The sequence below is a fragment of the Lipotes vexillifer genome, unplaced genomic scaffold, assembly GCF_000442215.2.
Source record: "Lipotes vexillifer unplaced genomic scaffold, Lipotes_vexillifer_v1.1 scaffold1293, whole genome shotgun sequence".
Taxonomy (NCBI): domain Eukaryota; kingdom Metazoa; phylum Chordata; class Mammalia; order Artiodactyla; family Lipotidae; genus Lipotes; species Lipotes vexillifer.
The window spans coordinates 778,598-805,449 of record NW_006790911.1 but is presented as its reverse complement, the minus strand read 5'-3'; the positions used below and the strand labels follow the sequence as shown (position 1 = coordinate 805,449).

The following is a 26,852-nucleotide window of genomic DNA, read 5'->3' as shown; positions in this document are numbered from 1 at the left end:
GTGCTAACATCTCAATTCTCAGTAACCTCAAAACCAAAGAGTGTTCAAGGCAATGTTAACCAAGGCTTTTTTTTTTTTTTTTTGGCGTACCCTGAGGCTTGCGGGATCTTAGTTCCCCCACTAGGGATCGGACCTGGGCCCTGGCAGTGAAAGCGCCAAGTCCTAACCAGTGGACCGCCAGGGAATTCCCAACCATGGCTTTTTTAGAGCCTCTGGAAGAAAGAACCCTACCCTTCAGATCTCTTTAACGAGAACCAGTAATTTTCTGTGTCAGCGTTGCCATTTAGGTAGTACGTATTTTAACTGACATTGTCCTGGTTTATCCTGTTTCCGTGTGTTTAAACGATTTATCTACAAACTTTCGAGTAGCTGGTCACAAAGCACCGAGCTGATCTCCCTGTGCTGTGCGGCTGCTTCCCACTAGCTATCTGTGGGATAGGGAGGGTGGGAGGGAGACGCAAGAGGGAGGAGATATGGGGATACATGTATGCGTATAGCTGATTCACTTTGTTATACAGCAGAAACTAACACACCATTGTAAAGCAATTATACTCCAATGAAGATGTTAAAAAAAATGGGATGGACAGTGACAGTCACACTTGGGTGTTGCAGATCCTGTGAAGCCACCTGGCAGCTCCTTACAAGCACCGGCTGATTTACCGCTGGCGATAAATACAGCACCACCATCCACCCAAGTGGATGCCTCCTCTGCCGCTCCACCTCCTCCATATCAGCTAATTAGCCTTCCACCACACCTGGAAACCCTTGGCATCCAGGAGGATCCTCAAGACTACCTCTTGCTAATCAACTGTCAAAGCAAGAAGCCTGAACCCACCAGGTAAACCACCTGTGTCTGTGTGCGTGTACGTGCATACCCTTAGGCATCTTACCTTTAAACTTTTTAAACCCTGATTTGAAGCCTTAAAAGTAACCATCAATAGAAGCTCATCTTTTAGGCTTATAATTCAGGTTGATGTTCCTCCACGAATGATTTCTGATATTCAGGAGATTTTATTGGAGAAGCACATTGTCTATCATTTTTGGCAAAGAACACTTGCGCCTTCATGGCTCCTCTGGAGATCTGTCTCCTGTGTCTGAGTCCTTGTTACAGGTTCACAGTGTTAGTTGCTTAACAGATTTCACTGATTTATATATAAATGGTGATCTTGCTCCATTTCTTATGTGATTGTAAACCAGCCAAGGGTCATCTTTTGTTTCTGAAGAAGGAGAGGAATACCTACTGCTAGAAGATTTTGAAAGCAAAACGATTCCATTGCAGTGAGTGTGTTGTGGTTGCTTTGGATCTGTGTGAGAAATTAATCATACAGGTAAAATCCCACTATAGCAAATCCTATGGAATAAACAAACCGGATGTTAGGGAAATTTGATGAAATCAAATATATTTTGCTAAAATCTTTGAAACTTTCCAATCTTTACACGTAGCAATGAAGCAGAGCTTACCACATGCCTTGACTGCAGATTTTTAAGTCGAATGAAGTATATGGATTTCAGTACTTGACCAAAGAGATCATAAAACTTTCCCGAATCCTTGGTTTCCCTGTCATCTTGATCTCTGCTCCCATACCCCTCTTTTCTTCTAATAAGATATTTTAATTTAATCATTCTTCTCATTTGATGTTGAATAATTGGAAGACTGGAGGTAACGGTGAGAACTGAGCCAGAACTTGATGATCACAAGGCCTGTCATACCATTAATAGCTATGTGACAACTAGTGATATTGGGTATATTTATTATCTTAATTTGCAATATTAAGGAGGGAGGTGAATTGCATTGAAATATAAAAGATTTTTTTTTTAAACAGGGATATTAGATTCAAGCATTATTTTTATGAAAAAAAAAGGATTTTTTCGTGTCAAAAGTGACTGTTACTGGGCTAAAGTATCATACAAAACCCTTGTTCAAAAATTTTTATATAGAATTTGTTAAGATCCACAAATTAGTTTCTGTGAACCATTCCCTGAGATAGTGGAAATAGCTCACAAACCTTCCAAAGATGAGTTTCTATATATTTGTTGTAATGGGATTTTACCTGTAAAAGTTAAAAAAAAAAAGAAAGAAAAAAGAAGGAAAAATTATAAATCAACACTGGTTAATATCAAATTCTAACTTGATTTTTGCTTGTTTGCTGTGAGAATTTAAAATTATACACTCGCAACGTTGTTGCATATGCTACTAATAACTAAGATTTTATTTTAGGGAGCTCCACAATTATTTTTCCATCTCAGCTTTTCAGAAGCCAACAGCTAAGTGACAGTTTTCAGTACACTTTCTTTTTATATAGTGTCTTTCATTGATCTCACTGGTATCATAACTTTCCTATTGTAGTAGAAATTATGCTCAAAATCATTACTCAGATATATTTTGTATCTGTATTTTGCAAAAGTGACAGTTAAATAGCAAGTATTTGTGAAGTACCCACTGAGGGCCCACTGTTTCGCTAGGTGCTGTGAAGGTACAAACTAAGTACATAAGATAAAGCCCCCTTAGATTCAGTCACCTTCAGAGTTTAAAAGTAAAGCTTGTGAAGGAATCAAAACATGCAAGCATGAAGTGCTTATAGATGAAGGTAAGATGTGAGCATTGCCTTGCAAACTCCCGTTCATCCTGCAACACTCAGCTCAGACATCTGCTCCTCTAAGGAGGCATTCCACTAAACTCCCAGGCTGGATTAAATGCCTCTCTGGGTTTTCAGAGAATCCTGGTTGTACCTCCATGTCCCTGTTTTATTGGGTTGGCCAAAAAGTGCCTTCGGTTTTTTAAGTAAAAATAAAAGACACATATTTCATTTTCACCAGGAGCTTTATTGAACAACATATTCACCCTTTTGTTCCACTGTCTTCTGCCATTTTTCAGGCAACTTCATAATTCCATCTTCCCAAAACTTTTTATCTTTTTGAGCCAAGAACTCTTCCAGGAGCCTTTTACAGTCTTCCAGGGAATTGAAATTTTTTCCATTAAGAGAATTTTGTAAACACCGAAATAAATGGAAATCCAAAGGTGCAATGTCTGGTGAGCACGGCGGATGAGTCAGAACTTCCCAGCCAAGCTGTAACAGTTTTCGCCTGGTCATCAAAGAAACATGCGGTCTTGTGTTATCCTGATGGAAGAGTATACGTTTTCTGTTGACTAATTCTGGACGCTTTTCATCAAGTGCTGCTTTCAGTTGGTCTAATTCGGAGCAGTACTTGTTGGAATTAACCGTGTGGTTTTCCGGAAGGAGCTCATAACAGAGGACTTCCTTCCAATCCCACCATATACACAACATCACCTTCTTTGCATGAATACTGGCCTTTGGTGTGCTTGGTGGTGGTTCATTTCGCTTGCCTGCCCCACGCTCTCTTCCGTTTCACATTATTGTACAGTATCCACTTTTCATCACCCGTCACAATTTGTTTTCAAAACGGAACGTATTCATTACGTTTAAGTAGAGAATCGCATGTGGAAATAGGTCAAGAAGGTTTTCTACACTTAATTTATGTGGAATCCAAACCTCAAAGCGATTAAAACATAACCAAGCTGGCACAAATGATTTTCAACGCTTGATTTGGATATTTTGAGTACGTCAGCTATCTCCCACGTGGTATAACGTTGATTGTTCTCAGTTAATGTCTCGATTTGATCACTATCAATTTCAACTGGTCTACCTGACTGTGGAGCATAGTCCAGTGAGAAATCTCTAGCACGAAACTTCGCAAACCACTTTTGACACATTTGATCAGTCGTAGCACCTTCTCCATACACTATACAAATCTTTCTTTGCGTTTCAGTTGCATTTTTACCTTTCTTGAAATAATAAAGCATAATATGCTGAAAATGTTGCTTTTTCCTTCCATTTTCAATATTAAAATGGCTATACAAAAATTCACCACTTTTGATAAGTCTTTGTTTAAATGCACGCTGATATGACAGCTGTCACATACAATCTAACAAAACTGTTTCAAATGAAGTTAAAGACAACTAAGTGCTACTAGAGCCATCTTACAGAAAAAACAGAATGAACCTTTTGGCCAGCCCAGTATCACAGAATTGGAAATAGCTTGATAATTTTATGTATTCTCCACTACACTCTGAGCTAGTCAAAGACAGGGAACTTAGTACTCATTGTACTTCTAGCTTCTTCTTAACTTCACGTTTGAATTAAATCAAGTACAAATTTTAGAATATGTGTTAGAAATTCCTAGAAAGGTCAGTGCAAGTGTTTTTGAGAGGGAGGGTGAGATGCCTCATAGGAGGAGTAGCCTCAGTGCCAAGGGGAGTTGTTTGTGGGCTTTTTTGTAGTTCCTACAGCCTGTAGGAACCCTTAAATGGATTTTCTCTGAATAGGTGAGTGACCTGAAAACCATGTTTTGGAAATATTGATCTTCTAGCAGTCCTGGTCCTATGGATGGTACGATAGATTGGAAGAGGGAGAAACTAGAGGAAAGAAGTTTGCTGAGGGAGGGGTCCGTGGTGTAGATCTCAGCAGAGACACGGACCTGAACTTGGGGTGGTAACAGCGGGAACAGAGTGGGGGAATAGGCGCTTGGCTAGAAAGAAGGACTTTGTGCCTAAGTGATGGTGGTGATCAAAGAGAATGAATCAAAGTTGACTGGATTTTGAGTTTAGAGAATCTGGGATAAAGACATTCCTTTTCATGGCAAGTCAGAAAGGACCACCAATTTGAGAAGTAAGTTGAGTTGAGTTTGGTACACATGAGCAAGGGAACACTGGGATAACCAAGTAGCAATGCGTTTGAACCGTTTGTAAATACAGTACTCGGAGTTTGGTGAGAAGATAGCAGTTGTCAGCATTCAGCAGAAGGGGAAGTTATGGGAAAGGAGGATTTTTTAATGGTATGTGCTGTAAAGACTTAGAGGACTGATTTCTGATGGCCATTTCCAGGTTGGAGGGACAGGAAGAAAGAGGCAGTCAGTGAAACAAGGGCATAATCAGTGAGGACGAAGGAAAGTCAGGATATTGCAGTAAAGGTCCTCTGATACTAGCGGGGGAGAGTTTCAGTGAATAAATGCAATACACAGTGCCAGATGTTACCAAGAAATCAGGGAGATGTGCCCTTAAAAAAAAAAAAAAAAAAACTATCACAAGTTATTTTTTTTAAATATTGAGTTTAAATTCCTACAGGACTTTGGACAACACACATAGGTAGTTAAGGTATCTTGTTTAGCATTAAGGAAGGACCAGCGTTCGGGTATTGGTAACTTCATTTTGACTTATTCCCAAATTTCGCGATACCACAAAATACAGAAACCAAAAATGTACCCAAAGCATAAAATACACTCTAATGAGATTTCTCAAGGTGAATTATTGTTTGGAGTTGGCTAACTCCTTGCTTTGTATTTTGATTCTTTTCATAGTATTGGCTAAATATTTGTTAAAGAAAATAAATAGAAAAGAAGACACACAAAACCTATCAAGTTGCCACCTCCTTGTAGATCACATTGAATTTATTCAATACCAGGTAATCATTAGACTTTTCATTTATCAGAACAACAGAGTTGCCACAGGTGGGCTAAAGAGCAATGGATCACCTTGATAAACTGTTGGCACGAGGTTTTTGCATGCTTTTCAGAGGAAGTGCTTTTCCTGGTGTCTTGTGCCTTAATCATTTACCTTCCTCCAAGTTTTGTACCTTTCTAATTCCAGTGCTTCAGGGATTGTGGTTTTACGTGTGGATTTACTAGGTGGAGTTGGGGGGTGTGGACAGGTACAGACCAAGATTAGGGAGAATGCTTTTGGTTTTGTGGTGGCGGTTTTGTTATCTGGTGTATAATCATAAAAACTCAGGAACATTCGTGCTTTCAATCAGATGGGTCACACACACCAAAAACTTGAATAAAAAAAGCCATGGAGTTTGATTGCTAAGCTAGAAATATATTTATTAAAATGTAGTCTTCGGTCTTCACCGTGTTTTCTGTCATTAACAATTTTTATTTAGAACGCATGCTGATTCTGCAAAATCCACCCCTTCGGAGACAGACTGCAATGATAACGTCCCTTCTCATAAAAATCCTGCTTCCTCCCAGAGCAAACATGGAGTGAATGGCTTTTTCCAGCAGCAGATGATGTATGACTCTCCACCGTCTCGGGCTGCATCCTTTTCCGTAGACTCCAGCCTTTATAACCTGCCCAGAAGTCACTCCCATGACGTCTTACCAAAGGTGTCTCCTTCAAGTACTGAAGCCGACGAAGAGCTCTATGTTTTTAATACCCCATCCGGGACCTCGAGTGTAGAGCCTCAAATGAGGCATGTATCTATTAGTTATGACATTCCTCCAACACCTGGTAATACTTATCAGATTCCACGAACATTTCCAGAAGGAACCTTGGGGCAGACGTCAAAGCTAGACACTATTCCAGATATTCCTCCACCTCGGCCACCGAAACCGCATCCGGCTCATGACCGATCTCCTGTGGACACGTGTAGCATCACACGCACAGCCTCTGACACTGACAGTAGTTACTGTATCCCGACAGCAGGGGTGCCACCGTCCCGTAGTAATACCATTTCCACTGTGGATTTGAACAAATTGCGAAAAGGTCAGCTCCAGTTGGCTTTTCCTGGCTTAGAGGTTAATGATAGAAAATCTCTTTTTCTGAGTATTTGTTCTTGGACGCTTAGTGTGACATTAAATGGCAGTCCCTTTTTTCTTCAGCGCTGCAGTTACCCACTCGGGTAGCGAAGCTGTCAGAGCCTCAGTAGATCCCAGGAAGTGTGTTTGTGCAGGAAGCGTGTGCCTGTGTACATGTTGTGGTGGAAGGGAGAAAGACGAGGAGATTTTCATCCCTAAGAAGTATGGCCTTAGTAATACTTCCCTGCCTCAGGGAGTGTGCACCACTCTCTCTCACTACCTCTACATCCTGGGTGAGCAGACCCGATGGGGAAGAGGCACAGGAAATGGACCAACCGCAAAGCCTCTCCCAGTCATACCCTTTCCCGTATTTGTGTCCTATTACGGCCGCTTCTGTGTCACATCTGTTGGGCTCTGTTTCCTTCCTTCCCAGATCAACAGTTTTTACCTTATGTCTACCAGGTGATATTCAGTTGCAATCAGGTCACTGTGCTTTTTGTTCTTTTTGGTTTTATTTATTTTTAAAGCTCTGAATCTTCTCTCCCCTTACCCCTTAGCCACTTCACTGATTTCCTGTACCATCTTCCTAGAGCCTGCCAAAAGTTATACACTTTGAGAGGAGAAAAATTGAGTCTGGGTTAGCCTCTGAGGGTCCTAAAGTCCTGAATGAAAATAAAAAGCCCAAGTTTAAAAGGCACCCACCCTAAAAGCTACATCTGACACTTCTGGATTTTGTGGTAGAGTTATCCAGCTGTTGTAAAAAAGTTAAAGATTTGATGCCTTGTGGATGGTACTTATGTCAATACTTATTTAGCCATTCAACACCAATTTCTAACTTCTTTCTCGAAATGGCTGTAATGTATCTTGAGGTGGTTATAAATTAGTGAGATATAAGTTATACCCAAGGGTGCAAAAGATAAGAAAACAGAAATATTTCTTTTCTCCATCTTTAAATAACCCATCTCACTGTCATAATCAAATACTGGTACTGGGGCTTCCCTGGTGGCACAGTGGTTGAGAGTCTGCCTGCCGATGCAGGGGACGCGGGAGCGGCTGGGCCCGTGAGCCATGGCCGCTGAGCCTGCGCGTCCGGAGCCTGTGCTCCGCAGCAGGAGAGGCCACAACAGTGAGAGGCCTGTGGACTGCAAAAAAAAAAAAAAAAAAAAATACTGGTACTGGTTAGCATATGAATAAATGTCTGCATTTTCTAGTGGTTTAATGTTTCAATTCAAGATATTCTGTGAGCATCCTTTTTAAAATCTGTGTGTGTGCATGCATGCATATATGAAAAGAGAGAGAGAGAAGGTCATTCCTGATAACGCTGGGCACTGGCAAAGATGGGGAGAAATATTGATAGTTGTTCTCTGTTTTAGATGCTAGTTCTCAAGACTGCTATGATATTCCACGAACATTTCCAGCTGATAGATCTAGTTCACTCGAAGGCTTCCACAACCACTTTGTAAGTATAATTGACCTTGGCATCATCAAGTGTATTTCATTGTCAAAACCTTCGCACTTAGGACCCTGAGACTAAATGAGATCTTGAAATAAAAGTACCTTCAGATCCACGTGAATAGGCATAACTTACAATTGTGTTTTCCTGTTTGACAGTAGTTCTTGTTTATTAAAAGAAATGTATGTGTGTTTTAGAAAATCAAAAATGTATTGACAGTGGGGAGTGTATCAAGCGAAGAACTGGATGAAAATTATGTCCCCATGAATCCCAATTCTCCACGGCAACATTCCAGCAGTTTCACGGAACCCATTCAGGAAGCAAATTATGTGCCAATGACTCCGGGGACATTTGATTTTTCTTCATTTGGAATGCAAGTGCCTCCTCCCGCTCATATGGGCTTCAGGTCCAGCCCGAAGACCCCTCCTAGAAGGCCAGTTCCTGTTGCAGACTGTGAACCACCCCCCGTGGATCGGAACCTCAAGCCAGACAGAAAAGGTAAGGGGAGCGTGGCATGGTAAAAGGGCCGGGGGTGGCCAGTTGAGATCTGCATTGAACTGTCATTAAATCCGAAGCAGAATAGGGACTAGAAATTCAGAAGTATTTCATATTACCTAAGTTACCAGCATGTTTAAGTAAAGTAGTATTGCTGTTTATAGATTAATAATTATTATGCCATATGTTGATGCCCAGGTGAGATTTTTAAGTCTCCTATCTCTGGAGCGGAGGTTACAAACTAAAATATTCACAAGGATTGGCAAGCAACAGGAGATGATTAGGAGAAACTGGAATGCCCTTGGCCCAGCCAAATGGAGTCACTAACTAATGCCTGGCTACAATCCTTTGTGGACTTGTGAAACTAACATGGGTCCCCTAGAGGAAAATCTTCTGATTATCAAAAGAAGTCAAAAATTTGGGGGTTTATATGTATTTTCTTTTGATTTTTAAGTTCTACCAGCTAGTTCAGTTATTTTAAAAAAACGAAACAAAACATCACAGACCGTACCACACACTTTTACAAGCTAGATATGGTCTTTGGCTGGTCTTCTGTAACCTCTCCTCCAGAGTATTTAATATCAAATCAGACTTGAGATTATTAGTGCACTTGCCATGATTCTTTAAGAACAGTAAGGTTGCTTGTATACTCTTTCCATTCTGTGCATATAACAACTTTTTAAAAATGATTCTGCCTTTGCTGGGGTGTAAACAAATGCTTCTAGTCCATTCTTTCATACTGGCCTTCGTAAGTAACATTAAATTCTAAGGTGGCATGGTTGGTTAAGAACTCCGTGTAAAAGAAACTTTTCAGCCAAACTGGTAATCTGTACCCAAGTTTTTGAAATTTGGGTTCAAGTGGTTAAACCCCAGACAGCCAGCTGTGTTGCCGCAGGCTGCAAGTGTGATTTAATCTCGACAACCAAGTAAGTTAGTGTATTGGCTGTGAGATGCGTGGCACAATTTCTGGGGAATTCAGCACATTTTGAAGAGTCTCCTATGCTCTATGTAGCTGTTTTTAAAAAGCATGTAATGTTTGTGTAAATTTCTCATTAACCTGGGCTTGGATCATTAATAGTCATTCTAATTAAGTTCCTGGTGTGGGGGACAGAGACTGAGACTCAGAGTATCTTAAGAAAATGAGTTTTGTTTTGTTTTGCTTTTAAGAAAGTAAATGAAAAGAGAACGTTAGCGGCAACTGAGACGCTCCTAGGAGGCTGTCACTTTGTCCTGCTCTCCCTGCATTTCTTTCCTCTGGAAACTCTTTGATCCTGCTTTGCTCTCCCTCACATTCTTTCCTTCTTCCCTGTTTTCTTTTACGCTGCATCCTCTACTTTACGGCTTTCTGCTGTCACAGAGCTTTGGCCTCTGATGCCCCTGCGTGGCCTCGGTTCCGCCCCGTGGCTCCTTTTTATGGGCCCTCGCAGCTTCCACATCTGCTGCTAATTGCCTTGTTCATTATTGACTCACTCCAGATCGCACAGCGAAAGTTTGATTGGTCTCGTTTGTCTGTCCACACCAGGCCATAAGATAGATTGTAGATTGCAGGCGAGCCCACATGCTGGCTGCTGTTGGGTCAAGGGCTCACCTTTGCTCGGACAGCTGGAAAGATGGTTGCACCCCTGGTCACCCCTGGTCACCCCAGAGGCCCCAGCAGCAGAGCCATGATCAGGGCTGGCTGTTTTAGAAACAGTGTGAGCATCCCAGGCTTTTTAGGTGATAACTTTTCCTTTTGTTTCTCTTGGTCCTCACTTGTTTTTAAATCTATTTACACATCCCTCGACATTTTCTTCTTTGCATACAACACACAAAAGTATGTTTGGACGTGTATAGATTTATAATTGAGCCCACAGAGGGTGGAAGGATTAAGATACAAGTGTCAGGAAGTCCGTGGAACATCGAAATCCTCATTTTAATGCTAAACTGGTTCTCTCCTTCTTTCCCTGTAATGAGCGCATGTTGGCAGCAGATAGCTAGTTTTTTTTTTTTTTTTTTTTTTTTTTTTTTGCGATATGTGGGCCTCTCACTGTCGTGGCCTTTCTCGTTGTCGGACGCGCAAGCTCAGCGCCCATGGCTCACGGGCCCAGCCGCTCCACGGCATGTGGGATCCTCCCGTACCGGGGCACGAACCCGTATCCCCTGCATCGGCAGGCGGACTCTCAACCACTGCGCCACCAGGGAGGCCCAGATAGCTAGTTTTTGACACCAAACGTAACCGTTTTATATCTTGAGGTCCCCACATAAATATGGTCATGGTGTGCTGTGGGTGATGCATGGAGCTCTGAGTCCTTGCGGCTTTGTTCCCCTGCCTCTCCTTCCTCCCCTCAGGCTCTGCTTAACACAGTTTGAAAATTCCCAGTATATTTCACAGTTAATGGTTTTATGTGGTAAGCGCAGTGCAGAATCAGAAAAGGTCCCTATTTACATGTTGGAAAGTTTTAGGATCGTAATGAAATGCTTTGAGTATCATCTAGGTCTGACAGAGTTCACATACCCCCATATTATAGTATATATTATTTTATGTAGGCAGCATAATAAAATGGCATGTGTATTATACATCACATAGATTGTATATATGTGTAATTAAACCTCCCTATGTAAATATATAGTGAAAGTACTATATATTCTAGTACATGAGAGACTGTCCTAGTCCTCTAAACCAACCACTGGTGACCCTATGGTAGAATAGAACAAAGTAGGTTCCTTGGTTACTTTTGGAGATTCTGTTTAGTCTTTAAAAAATTAACTGAGCTATTGAAAGACAATCTTGAGCTCATGGGCCACATTACTGATTTGGTATCATTGCTTAGATACAAAATGAACTGAAAAAGCACCCAGAATAAAATTTCCACATAGTGTTTGGCAAATTCAAGGAGAATAATAGGTTTAGCAAAACAGTAAAGAAGTTACTTAAAGTCTTAGTTATAAAAAAAAAGGGGGTGGGTTGCTTTTTTTATTATTACTCTACTTTTTAAAATAAATATGATACAAGAGAAGGCATGAGAAAGTATCTAATATTGCAAGGCAAACTTTGTCAAGTCACTTGAGAAAGTTAGAGCTATTCGAGAAAAACATTTTAAAACCCAAATTCAGATCTTGGAGCAAAGTTTATCCTTAAAAACTTAAACCGTAAAACAGATGTCTTATTTCGTCCTGAAATTCTTCTCATGGTGCATAGCATCTGATGAGTCTGTTTTCATTTCAAATTTTGTGACATCAGATACATGAGTCTGTCTATTATTCTAGTATCTCTTATTAACTAAACCTCATAATAAGCAAACCTTATTCTATAAAATATGGCTTGATTAGTTCTAAAACTCAATATAACTAACTCAACACACAGTATAACTGGTTTCTGTGATTGTCTTCTTGGGAAGGGTCTACAATAAATGAGTGACATTCTAGTCTTGTTTATACCCCCAATTATAGATGTCAGCTGCTGTAGTTAGTAGTACGCATGAGTTTTTCAAATACTTCTGAGTAATTGAAGCTGCAGAAATACGTGCATGTTTTAAACACTTACATTCAATGTATTTTCATGGACACTTTACCCAATCACCCAACTGTGGTAGCTATATTTTCACCCATACTATTTCTGTCACAATAGTATTTGTCCTGAACCATATCTTGTGTATATTAACAGAGGAGAAAATCATAATTGACATGTACTGTGTTAAATATTAGGAAAGCAGATGAGTCATTGGAAATGCAGGACAAATTCTGTTTTGATTACTTCAGCTGAAACTTTTGTATTTTAATGGAAAAGCAACTTTGTAAAGTTTGGGAAATTTCTATAAGATATTGTGATTTCTCTTAAAGTAAGTCCTTACATAAACCTACCAGGTTTCATCTGTGCATTTAACTGGGCCCATTCACTCTCTTTCTAACGTGATATAGCAGCTGTTCAAGCCTCAGATATACTGTCTTTATATTTTGTTTTGTTTGGCTTTGTCCATTCATGGCTTTCTGCAGTAGATCTGACCATTAGTTATTGTATTGGCTTTAAAAAAGCAGTGCGAAGTTACTTCTGGTGTTTTTGTACGTTCATTTGGTTAAAATATCTTCAGGTCCTGCTGGATCTTCACTTTGGTGGAGGAAGGATCCAGAAGACCAATCGAGGAGCTTCCCTAGGTGGAGCTTTTTGGTATCTTTGCTATAAATATTTGCTCAAGAGAGCTTCTAAAGAAGTTTTTTGAAAGCGACTAAAAATTAACATGCTTTTGGGCTTCCCTGGTGGCGCAGTGGTTGAGAGTCCGCCTGCCTATGCAGGGGACACAGGTTCGTGCCCCGGTCCAGGAAGATCCCACATGCTGCGGAGTAGCTGGGCCTGTGAGCCATGGCCGCTGAGCCTGCACGTCCGGAGCCTGTGCTCCGCAATGGGAGAGGCCACAACGGTGAGGGGCCCGCGTACCGCAAAAAGAAAAAAAAAAAAAATTAACATGCTTTTGAAAAACTACTTTTATACTATAATAAATGTTTGGAAGATGGATAAATGATACCAGTAAATATAGCTAGATTTTAATAAACAAGTATTAAAGTTTGACTCTCAAGTCAGATTTTGGGGTTGGTGGTTACAGTTAAAGGAAATGAGTACAGAGTGCATTTTTACAGCACAGCCTCTACGTGCGGGTTTCTTTCCTAAATATTCCTGGCCTTCCAATATAATTATCATTATTATAGTCCCCTTTATACAATGAGACTATTCAAACAAGTGTAAAAGTTTTTCAGTGTGCTACCTTGATTACTCCTTGGAATTTGCAGAGGATAATAATGTTGTGAATTATTTTTCTTCTTTCTTGATTTCTGAGATGCCTACTGGAAATAGTAGCATTATCTGTGAAACTTCAGATGAGTGAATAATTTAGGCTAAGTTAGACCTATAATGATAGAGAAAATAAATTTTCCACTTTGAGTTGAATTTATGTCAGCAGTACCTATTAAAATAATAATCGTGTATGGACTTTTCAAAAAGGACTGCATCTGCTTCTTTGAAGCCTGACCTCGTATGACTGCCTTGACCATATTTGGAACGATCAACTTTTGAAACAACATTCAGTTGCTCTTCTTTTCTTTTTTTTCCTTCAAAGGCAAGCACAAAGTTATGACATTGATCAGATTAAACACCACCATCAGATTAAGCTTTAAGAGAACTGCAGTTCATCCAAACAGATTGAAGGGCCTCCCAGCTATAGGATGTACCCTCTGATAGGTCTGGGGTCTGGAAACCCAAGGAAGGACAGGTGGCTTCTCTAAAGAAGCTCCCATTTAGTGGGAAAGTGGAAAAGTAAACACATTATCATAATTAGCACAGAAGGGGGCTTGTGGTTGAGGTTAGCTCTTGGCCCTGCAGGCTGTCTCCTCTGAGGAGAATCTCAGAGGGTGAGTGGCAATGAAATGATGATAGAGGATCTTCTATCAGAATAAGCAGCATACCCAGATCCTTTAAAAAGAGGGGACTGGCTCAGAGTCTTGGGTGGGAGGGAGGAAAGTATGAATGCAGGAACGAATGCCAAATGCCTGGCAGGTGCCAGCTCCTGGGGGTTTTATAATCCATGCTAATGAGTTTGGGCTTTATTCTGAGAACACCATTAAAGGGTTTTATGTAGGCAAGTAACATAATCAGGTTGGCCCCTAGAAAGCTCATTCTAAGATTTAAGGATACCAGAGGGGAAAAATGGTATTTTTGAATGCAAACTGTTATAAAATCACACTTTTTTCCAACATCTTCTTTAAAGAGTGCTTTGCCCCGTGTTCCAAACCCAGGGTTCTTGATGCCTCGCTTTAGAGATGATAAGACAGGAAGGCATAACAAAAGTCACTGTCCTGACTCCGAAATAGCTGTCTCCACTTGGGGACCTAGAGTGAGTGATTTTTACAAGTTTGGAGGCCACTTGGAGTGTAAGTGGAGGTCATTTAGCCATACAGTGTGAGTTCACTTTCAGAAAAACAAACCAGGTAAGTGCAGTGCACATTAAAAAAAGGAAGCCAGGACTTCAGACTTACAGATTCTTTAATTTTCTTGGATAAATGAAAACAAACTATTGCCATTATAAATAGAAAGTAAAATTGATAAAGGGATATCAGAGAGAAAGTGGAATCTAGAGATCGGCTATGGCAACTGCAGACAGAGGAAACAAAGCAGGTGTGGTGGGTCCCAGAAGAGAAATTCCATTTCGAACATGCAGTGTGAAAGCCTACAGAACCTCCATGTGGGGTGACTTTGTAGGTATGCCAGTAAGGATCTTAGGGGAGATCTGAACCAGAGGTTAAGATTTACCAAATTGTGCTCCAAATGAGGGAGCAGATCACGTGATCCAGAGATTGACAGCCCCGGGTGAGATTGTTTTAACCCCTGAGGGTTAAAGCACAATGGGGTGCTCTTTGCTAAAGAAATGCATCATGTCGCTTTCTTTGTTCAAATCTAATCTAGCTAAAGCCTCCTTCTAACTGTCTTGGATTTAAAAGCTGAGGCTCAAGTGAGTTATTTAACACTGTTGACTCTTAGAATATGAGAATCAGTGTATCCCCGGAGTTGGTTCATTTTCTGCCTCTGCTTTAGTCTTATCTCATACCCTTTATTGTCGCACTTAAGTAATTAGAGAAACATTCCAGTATTTGCCTCTAGGCAGCAGAGGAGAAGTACATACACCTTGGACTTTTTTTCCTTTCTCTCCTCATAAGTAATACCGAGCCATCATTTGAGTATCACTTGCATTTCTGTCTGGAACATAAATGTCAAATTGAGCCAGGCGTAAAAATAACAAAAGAAATGAAGCTACCAAAATGCCTGAGCGACTAGGTTCACTTCAGGGCAACATTTTCACCTTGAGGCGTTTGTCCTAAACTCAGCCTTAAGCTTTGCATGGAGTAGAAAATACATGGAAATTTTATAAATGCACTATTAAAAAATTCACTTAATACGGTATCTTTCTGTGAAGAATGCCAAGGAGTACCCTTGAGAGTACTTGAGAGAGTTAGGAAATTTTCATGTTTTATAAGCTAGAAAATCATCTTTTCAAGAACTTGTAGATTTTGGTCAGTAAGGTGCTAGAGATCAGCACTGCATCAGCGAACTCTAATATTATTTTCCATCTAATAGATGTCAACTCAGTTTTGTACATGCCAAGAAAAAAGAGAATTTGGTGCCATTGAGAATGAAGTGGTTTAAATTCCTGATTGAAATGATATTTGCTACTCTGGCATCCAGGCTTCTAGTGGGAAAAACTATTAGGCCAGCTGCTGGGTATTAAACCTGTACTTTTCATAAGGCTTTTCAGCGGTACTAGTACGTAACAGAGATTAAACGAAAAAAAAAAAAAAAAGATGGCAACTGAATTTATACTTTCCAGTTCTCAAATTAAAGCTACCCAGAATCTAGACATCTAATCCTTGCAAAATGGTGTCACGGGGGCAACCACTGAGTGTTCAGGGAAGAGAAATGCTGGTCTTGGTTTTGACTTTGTATTAACAGACATTGTATCAATAGAACTTCTCTAGACGGGCGCTTTCAGGTGGTGAAAGAGTAGTCAGGTTAAGGTTTTTAAAACACCTCTGTCTAGAAAGTAGGCCTTGGTACTTTCGTATGAGACACCAGACTTCAAAGAAAAGATGTACTTGCGATCTGACTGAGAGGTTTTATAATTTTTTATTGGTTCCAGTTTTCTAAGGCATGTTAGAAGAGTAACTAACATGACACATGTTTTTCCTCTCTTCCTCCAAGTAAAGGTAACAACTAACCAAGAAGTTATGCCACTAAAACCCTACCATCTTATATAACAGTTTGCTTATTACATTGTTGCATGCAGCTTCCGCATTCCCATGGTATTGAGCATGAATGATATGCATAGCCAGACTGAAATAGTCTCCACAAACATAACTTCTGTTTATGCTTTTGAGATGTAACATGTTTGCTCAGGGCTCTGTTGCTTTTTTACAGAATCCATTTTTTTTCCAATTAAAAAAATAACATTATATTAAGAGAGTCTTCTTTTTACCAATTAGGTCAAAGTCCTAAAATTTTAAGACCCAAACCCCATGGTTTAGAGCGAACTGATTCACAAACCATAGGTGACTTTGCTACAAGAAGAAAGGGTATGTACTTTAGCACCGCATGCTGGATGGGGTGTTGGGAATTTATTTATTCTGTGATGTTGTTTCCTTTAAAAGTAAAGGAGAAGAGCCTTAAATACTATTTTCTTGTAAATAAAACTTCCCAGCACGTAATTTCTAAAGTGAATGCTTCCCATAATACACAACGAGGATATTTGTTATGCCATTAACAGCAGCATGTTAAATATTTGATAATATATGATATTCAGTCTTTTCCTTTTGCGTTATTCTTTTAACCTTTTAGACATCAATAGAGTGTTTTCTTTAAGCTTGTGAGATGCTTGTGAGCTCCAATTGTCTCCTGTATTTATGTATAATGTATATATTCTGTTCTGAGACAATATACAGTCATTTCCATGGATTCATTATTTTATGCCATTACTTAGAATTTGACAGCTAAGCAGCTATCAGCCTCTGTGTTTTAAAAAAAGTGAAAACATCAGAGTTAAAGAACTACTTGCAAGTGAGCACAGCATTCTGTACATGTCCATTTTAAGTGTATAGGTGAGCAAAATTATTTTAACTCAAACTTAAATCAACGTAGCCTTCAGAAAATCTCATTGAATTTTTTTGTATTTGAGTTGCCAAAAATACTTCGGCATAAACCCCAGAGAATCTAACATAATCCTTTAAAATGACTACCTATTTTATAGTTGAAAGGTAATTATAACTTGGTTGATTCAATGTACACATATATGCACAAAGACTAGAGGAGGGATGCCTGGAAAAAATGAAGACTTTTTCTTTAGAGTGGCAGGATGACGTGTAACTAAAATATTGACCTAATATGTTTAAATAGTATCCTAAAATATAATGAATATTAACAAATAATATTGTTGAAGTTCTTTTGCCCATGTCATGAATTTCTGAAAACTGAGTCTTACTTTAAGGTCAGAGAGCTCTGTGGAATATATACCGGCAGAGTAATTAATTGTCCACTGCAATAATAGGGTAAATAAGCAAAGACAACTTATAAATCAAGCTAATAAGAACATTAGCATTTATTTTTACTTAATTTGTTAAAGGATATTGTTGGTTAAATTAAGCTAAGGGCTTCCCCCGTGGCGCAGTGCTTGGGAGTCCGCCTGCCGATTCAGGGGACACGGGTTCGTGCCCCGGTCCGGGAAGATCCCACATGCCGCGGAGCGGCTGGGCCCGTGAGCCATGACCGCTGGGCCTGCGCGTCCGGAGCCTGTGCTCCGCAAAGGGAGAGGCCACAGCAGGGAGAGGCCCGCGTACCGCAAAAAATAAAAAAAATTAAGCTAAAAATTTGAGGCAATTGTTAAATTGTGGCCTTTTCTCAGAGCAGAGTTTGAGTATAAAGATATAATTATTGCTTTGTTTTATTTGGTTCCAGACTGGGCCTGAATTAATTTAAAAGATTTGGTTATTAATTCTTTTTGTCAGTTTTTGGTTTTAGCGAAGTTTTGTGTTTATTGCTTCCTAAACATCATTTTATATGTATAGTTGTATAAATGATGCTTCAGTGTTGATGACGAGGACTGTTTTTACATAGAAAATTAAATGTCCGTGTGTGAGGAGAAAATTAGTGAAAAAAATAAAATAAGGAAATAATGAAAAGTATAAATCAAGTAACTATGAAGGAATTGGGTCACATTACTCTTTCTTGTTCTCATTGTTTATATTCATAAAATATTTACTTAAGAAGCAACATGTTGTAATAATAGAGTTTTATTTAGACGTTCAGTCAACGATCAGGAAACATTATCTGATTCAGCTTTTGCCACTAATTTTTTAGCTGTGTGACCTTGGAAAAATCACATGACATCAGTGTACTTCTTTTCATGTGTGAAACGAAGCTGGTCCTAGGTGTACTGTAGCTATAATGTATAAATAGAGATGTGGAAAGAGGGTCTTGTTTTGCTTTCCAAATTTCTGTATGCTAAAGTCTCTTTTTTTTCTCTTTTGTTTCAGTCAAGCCAGCACCTTTAGAAATAAAACCTTTGCCAGAATGGGAAGAATTACAAGCCCCAGTAAGATCTCCCATCACTAGGAGTTTTGCTCGAGAGTAAGTCTTTGTTTAAAATACTTAGCTTGATTGTTCATTATAATGGCGAGTACCTAGAACAGTGGTTCCCAAAGGATGGTCTGGGGAGCCTCCCTTTTTGGGGTTCTGTGAGGTCAGAACTATTTTCATGAATATACTAAGATGTCATTTGCTTTTCCACTCTCCTTCTCTCATGAGTGTACACTGGAGTTTTCCAGAGGTGGCATAATATTGGACGATATCGTCGTGACAGCTAATAGTGTATGTATTTGTGTACACTTGTCTTTTTAAATTTTTTTTTCTACTATAGGTAACGTGGTAAATATCGGTAGATATCACCCATCATATTAACCAAAGTTCCTTGGGGTTCTCAATAAATTTTAAGAGTGTGAAAGGTTCATGAGGCTAGAAGTTTCTGAGAACTACTGCTCTGGAAAATACGGTAGTTTCTTGTAGGGATTATTTAACGGAGATTCATTTAAATGTATATGTGGAAATCAAAAGAATGTTTGTAGTTACAAACCTGTGTTGAATGTGTACGTGTGTGAATGTGTGTGTGTGTGTGTGTGTGTGTGTGTGTGTGTGTGTGTATAGGTTTTTTAAATAGTAATTCTTAAATCTTCCTTTTTATATCTGTGTCTTTCTACTTATCCTCCACATCACTAGCAGTACTTTTTTCGTTGTTCTGCAGAAGGTGCTTTGTTGTTGGGTTTTTTTTAGCATCTTTATTGCAGTATAATTGCTTTACAATGGTGTGTTAGTTTCTGCTTTATAACAAAGTGAATCAGTTTTACATATACATATATCCCCATATCTCCTCCCTCTTGCATCTCCCTCCCTCCCACCCTCCCTATCCCACCCCTCTAGGTGGTCACAGAGCACTGAGCTGATCTCCCTGTGCTATGCGGCTGCTTCCCACTAGCTATCTGTTTTACGTTTGGTAGTGTATATATGTCCATGCCACTCTCTCACTTCGTCCCAGCTTACCCTTCCCCCTCCCCGTGTCCTCAAGTCCATTCTCTAGTAGGTCTGTGTCTTTATTCCCGTCTTGCCCCTATGTTCTTCATGACATTTTTTTTTTTTTTCCTTAGATTCCATATATATGTGTTAGCATACGGTATTGGTCTTTCTCTTTCTGACTTACTTCACTCTGTATGACAGACTCTAGGTCCATCCACCTCACTACAAATAACTCAATTTCGTTTCCTTTTATGGCTGAGTAATATTGCATTGTATATATGTGCCACATCTTCTTTATCCTGCAGAAGGTACTTTGATGCTCAGAAATATCCCTTTACAGAAGCAGACTTGAAGACATAGAGAACAAGCTAGTGGCTACCAGTGGCGGGGTGTGGGGTGGGGGTGGAAATAGCGTGCGGAAGTGGGAGGTACAAACCACCTCCCACTACGAGATAAGTGGGAGCTTATCTTGGGTGTAAGATAGGCTCGAGGATGTATTGTACAACACGGGGAATAAAGCCAACATTTTGTAATAACCGTAAATGGAAAGTAACCTTTCAGAATTGTGTAAAAAATTCAAAAATTAAAAAAAAAAGAAAATATCCCTTTACAAATAGCTATAAATATTAGTTGTGCATTTGAATGTGTGTGATAAATTGTACAGTAATAAATGCATACTATAAATGATTGTAAGCATAAATGTTTCTGGAAGAATGTATACTGTCACTCATTTTTACTTTCAAAGCGAATTGAGAAATTTTGGTCAGGATGTGTGTTTGTGATGGTCATCTCTGTAATCAGCTCCTCCAGGTTTCCCATGTCTCCCCGGCCGGATTCAGTGCACAGCACGACTTCAAGCAGCGACTCACATGACAGTGAAGAGAATTATGTTCCCATGAACCCAAACCTGTCCAGTGAAGACTCAGTAAGTAGAATCTTCTCTTAACGTCTCTCTTCCTGAGCAGCCCTTCTGAATCATTCACACTAGACCTTTCTTCCAGTCCATACACCTTACCCTTCCATCTTTCTTTACTTAAGGAAAAAGGATAAAAGACAACTTTTTAAAAATGCTTTTGGGGGCTTCCCTGGTGGCGCAGTGGTTAAGAATCCGCCTGCCAATGCAGGGAACACGGGTTTGAGCCCTGGTCCGGGAAGATCCCACATGCCGCAGAGCAGCTGAGCCCATGCGCCACAACTACTGAGCCTGCGCTCTAGAGCCCGTGTGCCACAACTGCTGAAGCCCACGCGCCTAGAGCCCGTGCTCTGCAACAAGAGAAGCCACCACAATCAGAAGCCCGTGCACCACAACAAAGAGTACCCCCCGCTCACCCCGCAACTAGAGAAAGCCCGCACGCAGCAATGAAGACCCAACGCAGCCAAAACTAAAATAAATTTTAAAAATTAAAAAAAAAAAAAACTTTATATAAAAATGCTTTTGGAAAACAGCATCATCAAGTCTAAAAACCAATAAAGGGTCAAAGTGTAATATTAATATCTATAAAGTAGATACAAGTTAGTTAAAAATCACAAAAGTTTTCCAGTTATATTTCTTTTAAGATGTACTTCGCTTTTGAAACTATTCAAAAAAAATACTTTTTACTGGAAAGCATTTTATAATGCATTTCTCCAGACCCACGTCAGCACACTCAGAGTGAAACAATCTTATGCCGAGGGTTTTTAATAATCTTTCAATAATATATCCTTAGGTAGGGCTTAAAGATCAAAGAAGACCTGTTAAAAGAAGACCTGATTTACCTCAGACTGACTGTTATTACCCCAAGGCCCAAGAATTTTGTAATAGTAGCAAGCATTATGTTCCCCAGAAATCAGGTAGTTGCCAGAAAATACTTCAGATGTTTAAAAATACAAGCCAATTTTAATTTTTTAAAAATCTTTTCCTTTTGCTTTGCCTCAAACCAGAGACACTGCTTGCTCTGTTATTTGCTTTTTAATAGATAAGTATATCAGTTGGCATTAGGATCCCCTCTGAGTAACAGAAAATAAGCAAATAACAAGGACTTAAGGCAGACGTTTATTTCTTTCTCATGTAGAAGTCCAGAGAGTCAATCCGTGGTTGTTGTGGTAGCTTTTTGTTCCAGGAGCCCTCGGGGATCCTTGCCCCTTGCTGCTTTCCAGACTGCTGTCCCCTGGGTCTGGCTCACAGGCTCAGTAGAACAAGATGATGGTCCAGCCAGCAGATTCACATTCCAGGCTGCAGAATGGAGGGAAGAAAGAAGAAGCAAAGGATGCAGCCCAATTGCCTCATAGAGAAGGTTCCCAGAAACTGCTGAGTACAAACTGTTGACCAGAACTTAGCCTCTGGCCACATAGACACGAAAGGGACTGGAAACCGTAGCCTTTGTACCGAGGGACAGTGGGCCTGGCTAAAAATCCCCTTCCCGGTGGAAAGGGGAGAACAGATCATGGGGCACAACCAGGCAGCATATGATAAGCAAATATCTAATGTCAAAATTTGGCATGAGTAACATTTTACTTTATTTTCTTTAAAACAATTCTGTTCAGAGATTCAATATATAAAGCCCTATTTTTTCATTGAATTTATGTCTTTAATGGACTTTAGGCAGAAACAGATTTCTCATGACCATTTGTCAGGGAACAAAATTAAGTGATTTGAAAAGCCTGATTTGATGCTTGAATTAACTGTAAAATATTATCAAATTCATAAAGTATTCAAAAATGAATAAGATAATTTAAAATATTTATGTCAGGGCTTCCCTGGTGGCACAGTGGTTGAGAATATTAGAATACATATTAGAATACAAATGAACTATAACAATAACATTTTCACTAATGTTTCAAGGTAGGGCAGTTTTTATTAACTGACTTTCACTTCTGGATTCGTAATTTTTCCATTTGATGAGTAGTGTTTTTTTATTTTTATTAACTTAATTTTTTTTCTTCATTATAGTAAACAGACTCTAGTAAGAGTCTAAGTAGCGCTTCCCTGGTGGCGCAGTGGTTGAGGGTCCGCCTGCCGATGCAGGGGGCGCGGGTTCGTGCCCCAGTCCAGGAGGATCCCACGTGCCGCGGAGCGGCCGGGCCCGTGAGCCATGGCCGCTGGGCCTGCGCGGCATCCGGAGCCTGTGCTCCGCAGCGGGAGGGGCCGCAGCAGTGAGAGGCCCGCGTACCACAAAAAAAAAAATCTAAGTAAATCCTCAGTGCTGCATTGGAGTACATATTACCCTCAATTTTCATCTTTAGGTGGTTAAATGAATTTTTTAATTACAAAAGTAATTCTTTTCTGAGATACTAAAGAATCTTTTATTTTGCCCAAAATAGTAAATAAACATAAAAATATTGGAAAGGACCTGTAATAGGAAAGTTTGAAAGTATGATTTGTCATGAGTAGGTGTTAGGTGAAGGGAAAAATCTAGAAAAAATCCGTTACAATCAGAAAGTCAAAGGAAAGGAAGATATAAAATTGTTCTTTTGTATAGTATAACACTAAGCCAGAAAGGTAATTTTACCTGCACAGTAGAGGTGTCTAAATAACCACCAGATGGTGAATTTCTAAGGTACTGAGGCCCTAAGGGTTAGAAATAAGCAAAAATGTCCCAAGTGAAAATATCCATCTGCCATTCACAATAGAAAAGTCAGCTGTGCCATTTCCATCTTATGCCACCAATTGCAAGGGCTCATTTAGTCCAAACAGCTTTTCCTTAGGAATGAATGTGATAGTTACAGCAATATTTCCCACACCTCGTGGAATTTAGTGTATCAGTGGAGAGCCATAGACGTTCACAAGGTCTCACATATGCTCAGGTTGATGAAGTCGGTAAAAAATTAGTCTTGGAGAATTTGAAACAGGATTGGATCAAATCTGGTTTATAGGGACAATGAAAATTAAATTCTGTACATTGAAATGTTGAAGCACAGTCTGTTTCCTATACTGGTGATCATGGAGCAGGCAGTGTCTAATGAAACAGTGAATTGGTGATGCTGCCTGTTTTTTGTACAAACATCCAAAGTCAAGCATTCGTGAAATGAACCCTTAATGTGTCGCCTGAAATTCAAGTGACAGTACATCGTTACTAAAGACATATATATTGTTTGTAACAACATCAAAAGTATGTTCAATAATTTTATGTATTTTTTTCAAGAATTTTAGAAAAACAAAGTACTACTATATTTTTTCTTTTCATTCACAGAACACTTCATAATAACTCTTCAAATCTTAGGGTTTTTCTAAACTGTCTTGGGAAAACACTGGGTTAAAGCCTAGAATGCAGAGGCAGGCTGTTCCCAGTTGAGATTAGATTAGATCAAGAGCAAATAGACTTTTTGGAGGGACACACATTTTAACAATACTTGAAGATGAAAACATTTCTAGTCCTAGTAATTAGACAGAGTACAGTTGAACTAGCAATTCTGAGAAATTCTCTTTAAGAACAGCTTACTGAGATTAAATGTGTACATCATATGAACTTAAGGGTTTCTTTCGTAGCCTACAACACCGTGAATAATTCTAGATGTTTCCAATTAGGGAAATTTCAGGTATGGGCTCTGTCATTACATTTGAATACAAAATTTTACACATGCACACACACGCACGCACACACACACACACACACACACACACACACACACACCATGCAATCTGGCTTGGTTTTTTTATGTGAGAATGAAATATAGAGTCATTTGCAGAAAAAAATTTCAGTTTTTTCATGAATTAGAAGAAAGAGGGGGAGGGGATAGCTATTTGTACTAATTGAGCACTGACACTTGCTTACATTTTTTGTGCCCTACATGTTACTGTCAATATGTTTTTAATGTTTTATTAGCGGTAGTTGATAAATTTGGTTTAAAAATCTGTTCCTACAAATAGGGCCATCACATTCAGTAGTGCAGGTTGTCTGCTGCATACACATGCCGCATACAGTATGTAGGATATACAATAGGCCGCACAAATGCTGCATCTGAGTACATGCGACCCAGACCATGTTCCCCTCACCAAGAGTAAACTCAGTATTTTCCTAGCAATTGTCCTTTCCCTAAGTCACAGCTTAACAAACAAAATGGAATAGCAATATGAAAGAAACAGCAGGACCAGATTTATGCAGTTTCCAAATCACGTTGTTCATCCTAACAAGTATAAAATTGTCAAGTTGATTACATCGGTACGGTTTTCTTCAAAAGTATAAGCTAACATGTGAACAATAATACCTCTGTGATAGAAGCCACAGGGATGAAAGTCCCTAATGAATATGTAGTGTCCTGAGAAGTCAGGAACATTCCCAGGTGAGGTTAAAAGCAGCAAGGCATGGAAACAAGTCATTTGTTGGAGCACATTTGAAGACTGTCACGATCAGAGTAGCGGGTGCATGTAGGGACATAAGTTCACGTCGTCCTTTCCTTTTTATTTAGCATTGATCTTCATGTTCCTAATAACCTATTTCTTTTTCATTTTTCTGCCTCAAGCTTTTTCATTCTTGTTGTTCATTGCTGTCCTCTCCCTTCCTTTTTTCTTTTTCTTTTCTTAGAGAGGAGTCCTTCTGTTGTACAGTTCCTATTAGGACAGAAAGGATAAGAAGACAGAAAATTAAGTGGTAAAAATTCCAGGCGGTTGAAACAAAACAGACTTTATTAATGGAGTCAGTAGGCATAGCCCTTAGCTACCGTACTTATTCTAAATTGATTTTAGTGTGAAAGCCTTTAACTCAAATATAGAACTTTAAATTTTATTTTAATTTGAGAGGTGAGCTCAGGGTCTTTCTACTCCGCCATCTTGGTCGATCCCTAAAAAAATTTAATTTGAAAGCATGGACTATAAGGATCCTATAGTTAAAGAATGTTATTGAGAACAGATATCATTTTAATAGCGTTAATGAGAACAGATATCATTTTAAAATATCATTTTAATAGCATTGAGTTAGACTATTCCAACTGGGAATTCCCTGGCGGTCTAGTGGTTAGGACTTGGCACTTCCACTGCCGGGGGCCTGGGTTCAGTCCCTGGTAAGGGAACTAAGATTCCTTAAGCTGCACGGCACAGCCGGAAAAAAAAAAAAAAAAGGAAAGAAGGAACTGTTGCAGTTAACTGTAGCTTGATGGCCCAGTCTTAGTCTGAACCAAGTTTTACTTTTCAAACTACTTTTAGCTTGCTTACCTATGCTATGTTTTAATCAATTTTTAAAATATTACTTATTTTTCCCCATCCTAAAAGATTATTTAATTTTCTAAGGAGATGTTTCTTCAAGCTGTGTCCTCTTAAAATTACTATTTAGACTTGAGTAGATGGCAAACAAGGTAATAAGCAATATGTCTCGTGAATGTTTGACAGTTGATTTTGTTGTATTTTACTTTCAGAATCTTTTTGGCAGTAATAGTCTTGATGGAGGAAACAGCCCAATGATCAAGCCCAAAGGAGACAAACAAGTGGAATACCTAGATCTAGATTTAGATTCTGGGAAGTCCACGCCACCACGTAAGGTAAGTGAAACCTCATTCTCTAAATACACTGAGCTCCCATTTGAAACCTGAAGAATCGGGTCTCCTTTGGGGGAATTTTCTTAGTATGTTTAACTTAAATTTAGTAAAGTCTATTACTTAATGCTTTTTCATAAATCACAAAAGTGTTAGACTGATAAATTTATTTTTTCATCTCTGATGGTATGGAAGTTACACACTTTGTACTCTCTTAGTGATTACCATCGAAATGCTTACTTACTAAACTCTAAAGTTCCAAAGTTAATCATGGTCTTCACTCCCTTTCCAATGTTAGTTCAAATTACTCCTTTTCTGACTTTCTTGGTATTTTTGTCCAAAAGTTTTAGGGTTTTTTGTTGTTCTTGTTGTTGTTACACTCACAAATTAGACATCAGTAGTAGTAATATTCTTACTATATAGACAGTGTTTATTTACATTTTCCTACATGTTTACCAACTTCTTTTTTTTAATCATTCCTTCTTGTGTCTTAGACCTTCCTTCTCTAATCATTTTCCTTCCTCCTTCCTTTAGAAGTTGTTTTCATGGAAGTCTGTTAATGGTAAATTCTTGCAGTTTTTGTTTAACTGAAATGTCTTTATTTTGCCTCATTCTGGAAAATGAGTATTCAGGGTTTTGCAGGGAGAGCAGTTTGAGTTCACAACTCTTAATGGACAGTAAGTTTCTCTCAACACATAGGATATACTGTTTGCTGTCACCTGGCTTCCATTGTTCCTGTGAAAAGTATGCTGTCAGTCTAATTGCAGTTCCTTTGTAGGTAATGCCTTTTCT

General features: G+C 39.2%; 1 protein-coding gene across 2 annotated transcripts in view; it reads left to right on the top strand.

The window, feature by feature from the left end:
- The window catches only part of GAB1 (GRB2 associated binding protein 1), a 139,846-nt gene that overhangs the window by 109,519 nt on the left and 3,475 nt on the right, over positions 1-26,852 (top strand). Inside the window, exons 3-10 of one of the 2 annotated variants that reach the window (XM_007463997.1) lie at positions 613-838; positions 5,958-6,559; positions 7,965-8,050; positions 8,242-8,542; positions 16,541-16,630; positions 18,584-18,677; positions 20,418-20,541; positions 25,944-26,066. In XM_007463997.1, the coding sequence (XP_007464059.1) occupies positions 613-838; positions 5,958-6,559; positions 7,965-8,050; positions 8,242-8,542; positions 16,541-16,630; positions 18,584-18,677; positions 20,418-20,541; positions 25,944-26,066 (1,646 nt within the window). The remainder of the gene's footprint in view (positions 1-612; positions 839-5,957; positions 6,560-7,964; positions 8,051-8,241; positions 8,543-16,540; positions 16,631-18,583; positions 18,678-20,417; positions 20,542-25,943; positions 26,067-26,852) is intronic. The other variant, XM_007463998.1, reaches the window with a different exon arrangement.